The sequence below is a fragment of the Castanea sativa genome, chromosome 1 (assembly GCF_040712315.1).
Source record: "Castanea sativa cultivar Marrone di Chiusa Pesio chromosome 1, ASM4071231v1".
Classification (NCBI taxonomy): Eukaryota; Viridiplantae; Streptophyta; class Magnoliopsida; order Fagales; family Fagaceae; genus Castanea; species Castanea sativa.
In genome coordinates, this window is record NC_134013.1 from 54,037,798 (window position 1) to 54,051,195 (window position 13,398).

The 13,398-nt window shown below is 37.3% G+C and overlaps 2 protein-coding genes across 2 annotated transcripts; both read right to left on the reverse strand.

Moving 5' to 3' along the window:
- Positions 1-3,192: 3,192 nt before the first annotated feature.
- Positions 3,193-6,849, reverse strand: LOC142643158 (uncharacterized). Its single transcript, XM_075817709.1, has 2 exons — positions 6,067-6,849; positions 3,193-3,211 (listed from the first exon to the last, which is right to left on the reverse strand). Exon 1 carries the CDS (start codon positions 6,647-6,649, stop codon positions 6,077-6,079), a length of 573 nt encoding a protein of 190 aa, XP_075673824.1. The 5' UTR covers positions 6,650-6,849; the 3' UTR covers positions 3,193-3,211; positions 6,067-6,076.
- Positions 6,850-11,820: 4,971 nt separating this feature from the next.
- LOC142629848 (uncharacterized) lies at positions 11,821-12,914 on the reverse strand. Its single transcript, XM_075803895.1, has 2 exons — positions 12,534-12,914; positions 11,821-12,195 (listed from the first exon to the last, which is right to left on the reverse strand). The coding sequence occupies exons 1-2, from the start codon at positions 12,912-12,914 to the stop codon at positions 11,821-11,823; spliced, it is 756 nt and encodes a 251-aa protein (XP_075660010.1).
- Positions 12,915-13,398: the final 484 nt, after the last annotated feature.

Genomic DNA, 13,398 nt, shown 5'->3' on the forward strand with positions numbered 1-13,398 from the left:
GAATGGATTATACAGATGAAGACTTAGTGAATCAAGTATGTATCACAGCAGATTGGACTAGTGATAGAGTGATTGAAAAGTATACTTTGAAGATAAAAATATTCCTCGGTCAAATTCGAGGAGGGTATGTTCTTATATAAATTCCAAACTTTTTTGAGTACACAAAGTTCTTTCTTTTCTTTTTCTCTCCGACTAGATCAGATCATATGCCCTTCCTTCATGGAGGTCCTCCCCTTATATAGTCTTTCCCTCTCCTTTCATCCTAGCCTTTTATTTGTTGATTAGGTAAATGATCTCTTGGATGCTTCTGGAGTCCATGTATGTAGCTGTAAGGCTGTATATCACTGTTCAGGCGTCACTTTCACATAAATGCAGCAAGTTGCTCAAGTGCAGAGCATTTAATGTGATGATAGCAGCCTACTTCTCAGCTAGTTCTTAGTTCACTATTGACTCCTCTCTATGAAGCTTATCTTCCAAAGCATGGTTGTCTCCCTCCACCGCAAATGCTAGGTGGTCAGGCTCCAGACTCTCACGTCGCCTCTCTAGGCTGAGGAACTTTGGCTCCTCAGGAGACACCACTCACTGTTATCGATCCTTGTCTTCAGTCCATCAACCCACGAGCCCTTCTTACTGCTTAACCATCCTCGAGCATCTTGGCATCCTCGGGCATGGCCGATAGCCCAATACTCCCACTCAGTTTCTTTATCCCACAATAACAATAAGCAACTTCTTCATCTTCTTTTCAAAGGATGTAACTGTAATCATAATTTAAATGGTATAAATTTTAGTCTTTTTTTTTTTTACTGCAATCTATAATTAATCTAACATTTGCATGCTAAAATTCATTTGTTTCGGAAATCAATTAGTAATTTTTTTTCATCTACTCACTTTCTTTTAAATAATTTTAAAGTGTTATATTTTAAGAAAAAAATAAAGTTAATGAAGATGTAAAGTATCAATCAATCCTCATTCTTTGTGTAAGCGCTACCCCATACTCAATCATTTGAGCTACATCCCCTTTTGATATAAAAATATAGTTTTTGTCCATTTTATTTAGAATTTTGTTTACAATTTAAATTTGGAAAGGTTAACAATAAAAATAATAATCATGTTTTTCTTCTTCTTACGAGATAATGTAATAGTAAATATCATTTAAATAGTAACTATTAGTTTTTTGCAGAAACAGCTGCAAGTCATGACATTGTGTTTATCAAAAGAATATAGCTGCGAGTCATGAAATTTAATTAAGAAACTAAAGAGTAGGAGCTTTAAAGCTGTTTTTCCGTAAGCTTTGCCTGAGCTATGAAATTTATCAAGTTTGGCAGCCGTAATCCTCAATGGTCAAATCAAATCCGAAAGGCTATAACTTCAAATAATGATTGAGATTTGTAAGAAAGTAAAGAATTCAATTCTCATAGAGCTATGAAGTAGATGGGAGAGCTAATTTTCTTTGTCTAAAGGGGTTGATGCCAGGTTGCCAATTGTTGATTAAGTTCATAGGCAGAATGGTTTCATGCGCTTAGTTATAGCATTTGCAGCTAAGTTGTTTAGCTGCTTATCTTGAATTTGCTCAGTAAAATTTAGCAGTACAGTTATATATATAATATATGGTAAAAATCAGTGTGTTAATATATATGGTTTTTTTTTTTTTTTTTTAAATTGATAGCTAGGAGAAAAGGGATTTAAACCTGGCCGTTAGTTCATAGTTGTACAATTTGTTCCTAAAAAAAAATTTGAAAATAAGGCTGCGTTTGGTTCAATGGAAATTGAATTCCGAACGTAAAATGAATGCAGGGGAAAATGAATTCCCGTAAGGAAAATAAAATCCAGGTGTTTGGTCTTACAATGGAAAATAGTCTGAAAATTGATTTTCGGTGTTTGGTAACATTCTAAAAATGCTATTTTCCTACCAATTTTTCATATTTTCTCAGTTATTTTCTCAATATCCAAACAAATTTTATTAAGAAAATTTCAATATATACCTTTAAAGAAACAAAAATCTGCTCAAAACAATTCATTAAACTAAAAAATTTGTTCAAACTGAGAGGGAGGAAGAGAGATCGATTGAAAATTGAGACTCAGAGAGAGGAAGGTCATGGGTCATGGGCGACGAGATCGAGACGGTGAGATCGGTCATGGGCGATGAGATTGAGATGACGAGATCGGTGGCGCCGATGAGCTTTGGGTCAAGAACGAGAACGACGGCGCCGATGAGCTTTGGGTCGAGAACAAGATTGGTTTTGGGTGGATCGATCTTGGGTGGTGATGATCTAGATGGCGACGCCGGTGTTGGGGTGCGATCTCGGTGGGACGATCTCGGCGGCGCGAACTAGACGGCGCCGGTACTGGGGTGCGATCTCGATGGTGATGCGATCTCGGTGGGACGATCTCGACGGCGCAAACTAGACGGCGCCGGTACTGGGGTGCGACCTCTCTTCTTTCTCTCTCTCTCTCTCTCTCTCTCTCTCTCTGAGCGCCTGTGAGCCCGGAAATGATTTGAAGGTAAAATAGAACCTGCATTCATTTTCCGGGTCAAAGGCCCCTTTTTACGGTCAAAGTAAATTGCTTTCCGGAAAACTCTATTTTTTATGCGCAACCAAACACACGAAAATGGGTAAAAGTATTTCCTGAAATCATTTGAAGTCCAAACAAACGCAGCCTAAAGGGTGTAAAATGTTGTAGATATGGTACTCAGGTTATCAACCATCAAAACAATAATTGGTTGAAGTTCTAAGCCATTGGTCACGATTAAATTGTACCAATTATTTTTTAATTTAAAAAACATATCTGTATAAAGTATAAACATTTGATAAGATGAGCATTGAGCAATGTTACATAATACAAACAATTTCCCAGCATTTAGCATTTTTCACCACAGAGTTGGTAAGTTTTTATTAGTTCTTATCTAGGCCTTCCACTGACATCACTTTTTTATCTACCTTCACACAACAACCAAGTGAGAAATTTTGTGTATATAGACTTCTACTTGATAAGATCGTTTCTCCTTAAAAAAGAAGATATTTTTGCACAAACCACCAGTATAACGTCAGCAAGAAGGTTACTGAAACACACTTGGTGAGCTCTAAGAAATTGAGCTATTTATTACTATTATTCTTTTGATAAGTAGGAATTGAGCTCTGATATGTACCCTAGTATGTAGTGACTTGGACATCATGCAGAAAGCTTTAAAATCTAAAGCTGACTCTTTCACCTGCAGATATGGATGAATAGTAGCATGTAAAATGCAAACAATAACCAAAAGTTGAAGACTTCTGCAAGTAATGGTAACTAACTGATTCATCGTTATATTTAGAATTGTCTTGCTTGCAACTACAAACTTTCTTTTTAATGTGAGTGAGTTTTGACCCCAAGAAACAGGTTAAGTAGAAAGTGAGACTCAAACCAGTGAATTCCGCTTTGTGGCTTTGTGAGGCATGGTCCCTAACCGATTATAACTACAAAATATAAAGGGCAGCTGGATACTTCCCATTCCAATGAAATGATACACTCTGTGGTCACATTTCAACGTATGCACCTTCTTCCCTAATCAACTAAGCTTACTATTTAATAACATCAATCAATTTAGACTTCTAGACATTCCCCCCTCTCTTCCTGGAAAGGAGAAATTAAAATGACTATAATAATTGTTTTAGGAGTATTTTGCACACACATTCTATGTGCATGAAGTATCTCCACTAAGTCAATAAAATTTGTTTTACTTATTAAAAAAAATTAAAATGAACGGGGAAGAAAGGCACCACCGCTCCAGGCTCTCCAAGTGGTTGATCTTAGCATGCTAGTAAGACAAACAATCTCAGAGAGATGACAAATTTTGATAACATGCAAAAAGAGTTGTCAAATCAAGAGGAGTCACCATTTCTTCTGTCACTTCCACAGATTCTGTTTCGTGTTAAAGAACCTATGCTAATATTCTTAACAACAGAACACGCATAATAACTGTTTTGAAAGGACACAATAGACAGAAACTTCAAATCCCCCGGCCTTATTCTAATTTTACATACCTAGAAATGCTTGATGAGAAGACCCTCTAATCAAAGTCCTAAAGTCCACAATCCCCAATGCAGACCTACTGATAATAAAGTCCAATTGCTTGAGTTTTAAAATGTTATGTGGAGTAACTAATTGAGGTAACACTTATCCCATTACCTTGGCTCATGCGATCTCAATTACCTTGGCTCACTCTTGAATTCAAATGTTAACTGTTTGAAGGCAACAAACTTAAGATGCACAATGTAGTCTTAGGAAAGTAAACACAAGCTGGACTTATCCAAAAAAGAAAATGTAAACACAAGCTGTACAGAGTTTGGCAGATTCTCATCATATAGGTCTGAATTACCAATATATTGGAAATGAATTGATATCAGCTATATGTGTTTGCAATTTTGCATCTAAGACCATACATATACATATACATATACATATACTTGACAACTCACCCAATAATCTCTTCTTCTTTTTTATCATTTAATTCTAACTATTGGATATTCTATATTTATTTATTTTTGGATACATCAATAGTTGGGGGTGAGGCGGATTGGAACCATGGATGTCTTCAATGGAAACACTAGAAGGTGCTAGCCAGTTGAGCTATAAGGCTCTTGATGGCATATTCTCTATATAACCATAACACAGCGAGGCAGTAATAAGTGCTACAAGTGTTCTGTTTAAAATTTATTCATCCAAATCCACACCTTCACAAATCCTTGAATAGGATTTCAAATTCTACAACTTTCTATTTGCAACTAACATAACTTGCCTCTCTCAAACTTCATAAGACAAGACCTAAGTGCAAAACAGGCAAAATCACTTCAAACCAGTTCCAAGATAGAATCTAATTATCAAAAGTCTAAACTAATAGATGTGAAAACAGATGCTTCAGACTGAGAGAGTGTAAGGTCTGCCACATTTACCACCAATGTATATAAACCACCTATTTTTTTATTATTAAACAACATACATAAAAAACAATTCAGCCTAAGCCCATTTAGACATGTTGGCTAGTCCTAAAGACGTCTAGAGAGAGTAGGCATATTTCAGAGTAACAGGGTCAAATCCCTACGCACAGAAGCATTTGCTCAGATTGTTCTATGTTTTCAAGGTTGATTAACATAATAAATCTACGACTTAAATACACAGTGTTGAGCACATCCATTTTAATCCCTTAAATTTAAAGTGGTTTTAGTCCCTTAGATTACATGGCTAAACAAAAAAGTGACACATCACTCCATAGGGACTAAAAAAGATCACTTGAAGTTTGCTAGGATCTAAAATCAATCATTTTTAAGTGTTTTAGGGACTAAAAGCGATCATTTTAAACTTCAAGGACTAAAATCGCTCATGGACTCAAGTTTAGGGAGCAACCGTGTATTTTGGACAAAATATAAATTAACCATCTTGCCAGCAATATACTACCATTATACATATAACTTGAATTTTTTATGACCAAAAAAACTGTACTCAACCCAGACTACAACTTCCCATCTAAACTTGAACCCGACTAACTCAATTTTCACCACCCAATTGAAACAAAGTAGTAAATTCAAAGAATTCCAATTCCTTTTCCCCTCCTAAGCTTTATTGACAACTACACCAGCAGTATACTTTCTTTATTTCTTCTTATTGCACATTCTTCAATTTTCATCTCAGTTCCCATATGCATATATTTAACTTGAATAATCACTTCCGATTGCAAGTATGCTCTCTAATCTTTTTCTTGTATTATTATTGACAAGTTAAACATGCACCCATTGAGTTTTTAGTTGATTGGCAAGTCTCCTCTCTAATTTTTTTGGCAATTAAATAGTTACAACAAAGGGAAAGCGGGGATTCAATCCCCGGTTATCCTCGTAAAAGAGAGCAAGCAAAATGGCATTGAGCTACAATTCTCTTGGCAAAGTCTATTCTCTAATCTAACAACATCACTTATCATCAAAATTCAATACAAAAATGACAATGCACCAAAATACAAATGCCATTCTGATTTTGACATACATAGTAAATTACCAAACCAAAAAAAAAAAAAAAAAAACTGAGAAATTACAGTACCTCCCAGAATTCAGAAAACAAAGGACTTCAAGTACTCTGGGTCTCTTTTAGCTCTCTCCTGAAACTTCTTAAACCACCGATCCAAAATATCCATAGGCACCACCAGCTTACTCCCATCCACACCACAAAACGACTGCATGAAGTTAAACAAATTCTCCCCGACCTTCATCGCCAACCGCTCCACCTTCTTCTCCGCCGCCACGTCCAGCGACGGCAGCGTCGCCAAGTCCTCCACCGACACCCCAATCTTCGCCGACTGCGGCGCCGCATCGGCGGCCGTGAGCTGCAGCTGCCCATCTCCGGGAGGGTCCGGCCACGCCAGGGAGAGCACCGCGGACGGGCGGGCCAAGGTGACCGCGCCGCAGAACTGGAAGGCGGAGCCGGGGGCTTGGATGTAGACGGCGAGGGCCTTGTCCGGCGGGAGAGTGAAGGAGTTGAGGAGGAATATGCAGAGCTCGCGAACTTGGTCGTAGGCTTCGCCCACGAAGGTGTTCATGTCGAGGACCCAGTGGAAGGTGTCGATTTGAGAGAAGCTGGAGATGTCCATTGGGAAACTGCGGTTTGGGAATACGACGCCGAACATTTTTGGATGAGGATGATGAAGAAGAAGAGAACTCGATCTATCATAGATGATGCAAAAGTATGCAAGTGTCAGCTCAGATGACGAGGTTTTTGTATAAGAGAGGAGATGCGGCACAGTTCGGATTTCCGAAGGATCCAGTAGTGTCTAGAACACTAAGGACTTAGAACTCAAGAATTAATCAAAATTAACTAGCACTTTCTCTGTCTCTTTTTAAATTTTCTTTTTCTTCCTTTTTGGACAAAAAAAATGCCAAACGTGGCAGAATTTATAGATATTATTTGAAATAATACCAATTTAAATAAATTATTTTTTTATTAACAAATTTTAATATTAGGCAAGAATAAACTTACAAGTTTAATCCATTGTGATTTTAGTTTTACTAATTTTAAAAGTTGTAATTTTAGTTCAATAACTTTGATGACTCGGTTACTTGGTTTTAAAATCGTAAAATAACTTAAATTGAGTCTGATTCTTAGTCTTGCTCATTTTTAATCGATTTTTTCTTGGTTTTTTTGGTTTTTATCAAACCGATTTAGGGTTCAAAATCAGATTTTAAAAATACCACTCCATTGCTTTTGTCCTTCCAGCCATTGTCCTTAAAAAGTTTATTATTTTTTTTTTAAATAAAAAGTTTTAAACTTTGTGGAGTAAAATGACAATTGTTCAAAGTTAATGAACTATAATTACAATTTTTTTTTAATTTAGTGATCTAAAATAATAATGAATCAAAATTATAGAATATAAAGTGTGTTTTTGTCCTACTGTTAAAATGATCTGGTTAATAGGTGCCCTTGGAACATTTGTAAATAGATTATTTTAGGAAAATTTTGATACAACTTTTATAAAAAATATAATAATTTTTCAAAAAATTAGTTACTCTTTTTCTTTTCTTATAAAAAATTTCTAAAAATATTTGTCTAAACCAATTCCCTTAGGTCATAGTTAACTTTTTTCCATATTACAAAAATTTTGTTTTCAAACTGTTGCCCCAAAAACCTACAAGTAATTCATTCCCTTCTCACAATTGTATTGTAGTGAGGCCCAAGTGTTATTGGGGCCCTATCCTAGCGCTTCTTGCTCCCATGTTCAGTGGATATTGTAGAAGCCTTAACCCGCAGAAGAGTTGTTGTCTTTGCAAAGGAAATTAATATCTTCAAAGTAGTCTTTGAAGGCAATGCACAATTGATTACCAGAGCCTTACAAGAAGAAAGAGTAGATCACCCATTCTATGGCCATATATTGGAAGATTGTTTATCATTTTCTTCATGTCTTCGTTCATTTGCTTTTCTCTGTGTCAAAAGATTAGGCAACTCCGTAGCCCATTATTTTGCTCAATGTGCAAAATTTGGTGAGGTGTTCTAGGTTTGGATGGCATCCATCTCGGATGATATAGCTCCTCTTGTAATTCATAATTAGTAGTAATCTTTCATTTTCATTAATAAATGACCTTTGGGTCTGGTTTCTCAAAAAAAAAAAAAAAAAAGAGGTTCAAATTTACCCTCCTCCATTATTTGTTACTACTGAATTGTATACAAAATTAGTATAAATCTTGGAAAATATAATTTATAAATATTTTTTTGGGAAATTGTGTATATATATAACTATAGTTTATATCTAATAAGATCCAAGATCTTATATGGATATGGTTGAATTCAAGGATAGCTGGCCTCCAAAGAAAGGGGATGAGGGAGAGAGAGAATCAGAGGGAGAGAGAGAACTAGAGAGAGAGAGAAAGAAAGGAATCAAGAACCTCTGTGTTATTGCTTATCTTCTCATGTGAGTATACTTGAGTATGTATGTACAAGCCTTACCAAAATACTCAACTAATCAATCAACTAATCAATGATTGCAACCAATGATTAGTAACAATCAACTAACTAATCAATGATTAACAGTGCAGTAACTAACTAACTAACACTGCAGTAACCAACTAACTACCAAAGGACTAGCAACAATACTAACTGACTTAACTAACTGACTCGCTCAGCACCCTTGGTACAACTCGGCAGCTCACTTAGTGGCCTTGTATCAATATTCCCCTCCTCAAAGCACCTTGCCCCCAAGGTGAGGAAACTACTGTTGGAGTTGATATAAATCTTCCCAAGTAGTATCCTCTGGAGTGCACCCCTGCCATTGCACCAAAACTTGCGTGATTGCTCTATTCCTAAGCTGGAGAGACCTATTCTTCAAGACTTCCATAGGTTCCAGAATGAGAGAACCTTTTGATGTGACAGTGGGAGGTTAAGAGATAGGAGTAACCTGGTGTCCTAACTTAGCCTTGAGACTGGAAACATGGAAAACAGGATGAATCTGAGAATCTAGGGGTAATTCTAGTTTGTATGCCACTACTCCAACCTTTTGTATGACTTGGAAAAGACCATAGAACTTTGGAGACAACTTACCAAGTGCGTTATGCTTCAGGGACCTCTGCTTGTAGGGCTGCAATCTTAGATACACCCAATCCCCCACTGCAAAACTCCTCTCAGATCTATGCTTGTTTGCTTGAGACTTCATTCTTTCCTGAGTGAGCAACAAATTCTGCTTAAGCAATGACAGAACTTGCTGCCTAAACTTCAAATGCTCATCAACAGCTCCCACCAGAGTTTTTCCAGGGATATAAGCCAACAACCTTGGAGGTGAATAACCATATAAAGTTTCAAATGGAGTTAACTTGGTAAAGGTGTGAGAGTTGGTGTTAAACCAAAATTCAGCTAATGGTAACCATGCTACCCAAGCAGAAGGCTTATCAGCTGCAAAAGCCCTCAAATATTACTCTAAACTTTTGTTTACCACTTTAGTTTGGCCATCCATTTAGGGATGGTAAGCTAAAGACATGGCTTAACTCCACACCTTGAAGTTTCATTAATTCACTCCAAAAACGAGAAGTGAAGACTGGATCCCTGTCACTTACCACAGAAGCAAGCATACCATGTAATTTGAAAATGAATTGCATATATAAAGATGCAACCTTAGAGGCAGTATAAGGATGGGACAAGGCAATGAAATGGACATACTTAGTGAACCTGTCCACTACCACCAAGATTACATTCTTCAATTGAGATCTAGGCAATCCCTCAATAAAGTCCATGCTCACAGCTAGCCAAGGTTTGGAAGAAATAAGTAAAGGTTGAAGCAATCCAGCTGGTTTACAGTTTTCATACTTGACCCTTTGACAGATGTCACATTCCTTGATGTACTTTTTCAAATCTTTCTTCAAGCTAGACCAATAAAAATCTTGTGTCATCCTATGTAAGGTCTTCATATAACCTGAGTGCCCCCCCAATGGTCCATTATGAACATGTTGTAAGATTGAGGACTTGAGAACACTTGTAGGTCTCAAATAAATTCTACCTTTAAAGAATAGTAGTCCATTAACTAAGGAGAATCCCGTAGGGGGTATACCATCAGCTTGAAAGGTTGATGGATTGAATAGTTGGATCAGATGCATAACTAGCCTTGAGTTCAGCTACCCAAGTTGGAGTAGGGAAGGAAATGATACATAGAGTTCTGAAGGCAGTAGTAGTTGAAGTGTTTAAATCAGTAACAGCATTACCAACTACAAAAGCATGACATTCTTGAGTTGAAGTTTCAGCTAACTTAAACTCTTCCACTTTCCTTGACAAAGCATCTGCTACCACATTAGCAGTACCCTTTTTATACTCAACAACAAAAGCATAGCCTAACAGCTTAGACAATCATTTTTGTTGAATTGGCGTGCCTATTTTATAATGTAGCAAATACTTGAGACTTTGCGGGTCTATTTTAATGATAAATGCATTACCAACCAAATATGGCCTCCACTTCTTCACTGCAATAATTAAGGCTAAGAATACCTTCTCATAAGTGGATAAGGCAAAGCCTCTACCTTTCAATACTTGATTGTGAAAAGTAATGGGCCTTTGCTACTGCATCAAAACAGCACCTAGGCCATGTCCTGAAGCATCACATTCCACTGTGAATGTCTTAAAGAAATCAGGCAAGGCTAACACAGGAGAGCTGGACGTAGCCAATTTGAGTTGCTGGAAAGCTTCCTCTGCTTCATGATTCCAAGAAAAAGAGTGTTTCTTCAGAAATACTGTTAAGGGGGCTGCAATGTGACCGTACCCTCTGAGAAATTTCCTGTAATAGCCAGTGAGGCCTAGGAATCCCCTCAGAGATTTAACATCCTTAGGCACATGCCATTCTTGCATAGCTAGGATCTTCTTAGGGTTAGTTTCTACACCTTCCGCAGAGATGATATATCCAAGATATTCCACTTCCATACAAGCAACATGCATTTGGATATCTTAGCATACAATTGATTCTTAGCCAACACTTCCAAAACAGCTCTAAGATGTTCCACATTATCAATCATGCTTCTACTATACACCAAAATGTCATCAAAGAAAACTAGAATAAATCTTCTAAGATATGGCTTGAACACCTGATTCATTAAGGATTGAAAGGTAGAAGGTGCATTTGTTAACCCAAAGTGCATCACCAAAAATTTATAGTGCCATTCATGAGTTCTAAAAGCAGTCTTAGGAATATTTTGTTCTCTCATTTTGATTTGATGATATCCAAACCTCAAGTCTAATTTGGAAAAAATGCAAGCCCTACGTAATTCATCCAATAGTTCATCTATAACAAGAATAGGGTATTTGTCTTTTATAGTGACCTGATTTAATGTCCTATTATCTATACACATACGCCATAAACCATATGATTTTCTTACTAAAAGGACAGGGGAAGCAAAAGGGCTTTGACTGTTTTGTATAAAACCTACTTCTAACAACTCCTTCACTATCTTTTCAATCTCAGTTTTCTGATAGTATGGGTATCTGTATGGTCTCTGGCAGATTTGCTGAGTCCCCTCCTTAAGGTTAATCTGATACTTATGGCCTCTCATTGGAGGTAAGCCCATTGGTGTAGCAAAATCTCCATGGAACTCTTGCAACAGGGCAATAAATCTCAGCTGGGAGGGAAGATTGCTCTATTGTTGAACCATGAGCTGTTATCTACAAAATCAATCCCTTCCTAGTAGGCTCTTTGAAGAATTGAACCCCATCTTGTGTCTCAATACTCATTGGTAGAGTTTTAATTCCCAGCAACACCACCTGCTTGCCTCCATAAGAAAATTCCATAGAAAGCTATTTGAAATCTCAGTTGATAACTCCCAAGGTACTAAGCCACTAAGTCCCCATAAGCAAGTCACAACCTCCCAATGACAACACATGCAGTTGAACAAAGAAAATCTGACCATGTATGAACATAAGAACATCCTTGCACAATCCCTGTGTCTTGATGATCTCCCCATTGGCCACCTTCACTTCAAGAATCTGTGATACATCAACTGGAATTTGAAGACCAGGAATTAAGGATGCATCAATGAAGTTATGAGTGCTTCCAGAATCCACAAGAATTACCAAGGAAATAGTTTTGATTTTTCCCTTAACTCTCATTGTTATTGGAGTAGGACTACCAACCAAGGCATAAAGAGTAATTTCAGCTTCTACCTCCTCTTCTTGTACTTTAGCAGTGGTAACCCCATCTTCAATCTCAGTAAGCTATACCCCACAACAAGAATCTTGGACCATCTTTACAGCAAAAACAGAGTAACATTCTTACATTTTTGCCCAGGTACCCACTTATCATCACAATTATAACAAAAAACCTTTTTTTTTCCTTTCTTCCATTTGAGTAGGAGAAATCCTCTTAATTAGAATTTTGTTCCTAGTGTCAACTGGGGTAGTAATTCTAGGTAAACCAAGCAAGGAAGGCCTAACTTGCTCAGGTGACCCTTTGTAACTCTTCTTGCATCCCAATAGGTACTCTTCTTGGATTTTTGCGAACCCAAATGTTGCAATGAGAGTAGGGGGTTCAATATCCCCACAGGCAGCCTCACCTTATCCTTTAAGCCACTCAGAAAACAACTTAACTTGTGTGTTGGAGACAACCCCTTAATCCTATTGGATAAAACCTTGAATTCCCCTTTGTACATTGCCACTATTGATGTCTGCCTTAACCTAGTTAGAGGCTCCATGGGATCATCATAGGTTGTAGACCTAAATCTGATTAACAAAGCTTGTACCAATGCCTCCCAATTACCAAATACACCCGCATCTTCACCTTCTTGAAACCAAACCAAGGCTTCTCCATCCATGTGAAAGGATGCCATCATCAACTTCTCATGTTTTGGTATCCTATAATACTTGAAGTACTGATTGGCTTTGTAAATCCAAGAAGCTGGCTCCTCACCACAAAATCTGGGAAATTCTAGCTTCATAGGTCTTGACATGCTAGGGACAAGACTAGGTTGTTAAGAGCTTCAAGGGTGTGTGAATTCTCATGGTTGGGTTTTGCATTTTCTACAGTATTTAGCATCTGCAATATTGTAGCTAATTGTTGGCTCATTTCATTCAAGGTACGAGTGTGAATGCTGGTAATCTTATGAATTTCTTGTAGGTCTTTGGTGTGGTGGTCTGTGGTGGATTTGAGGGAAGCTATGGTTTCATTGAGAATTGTGGTAGCTCGTGTTTCAGTCATGGTGGAATGTACGAATCATAGGGAAGACCTGCTCTGATACCAATTGATAAGATCCAAGATCTTATATGGATATAGCTGAATTCAAGGACAGCTGGCCTCCAAAGAAAGGGGATGAGGGAGAGAGAGAATCAGAGAGAGAGAGAGAGAAAGAAAGGAATCAAGAACTTCTATGTTATTTCTTATTTTCTCATGTGAGTATACTCGGGTATATATGTACAAGCCTT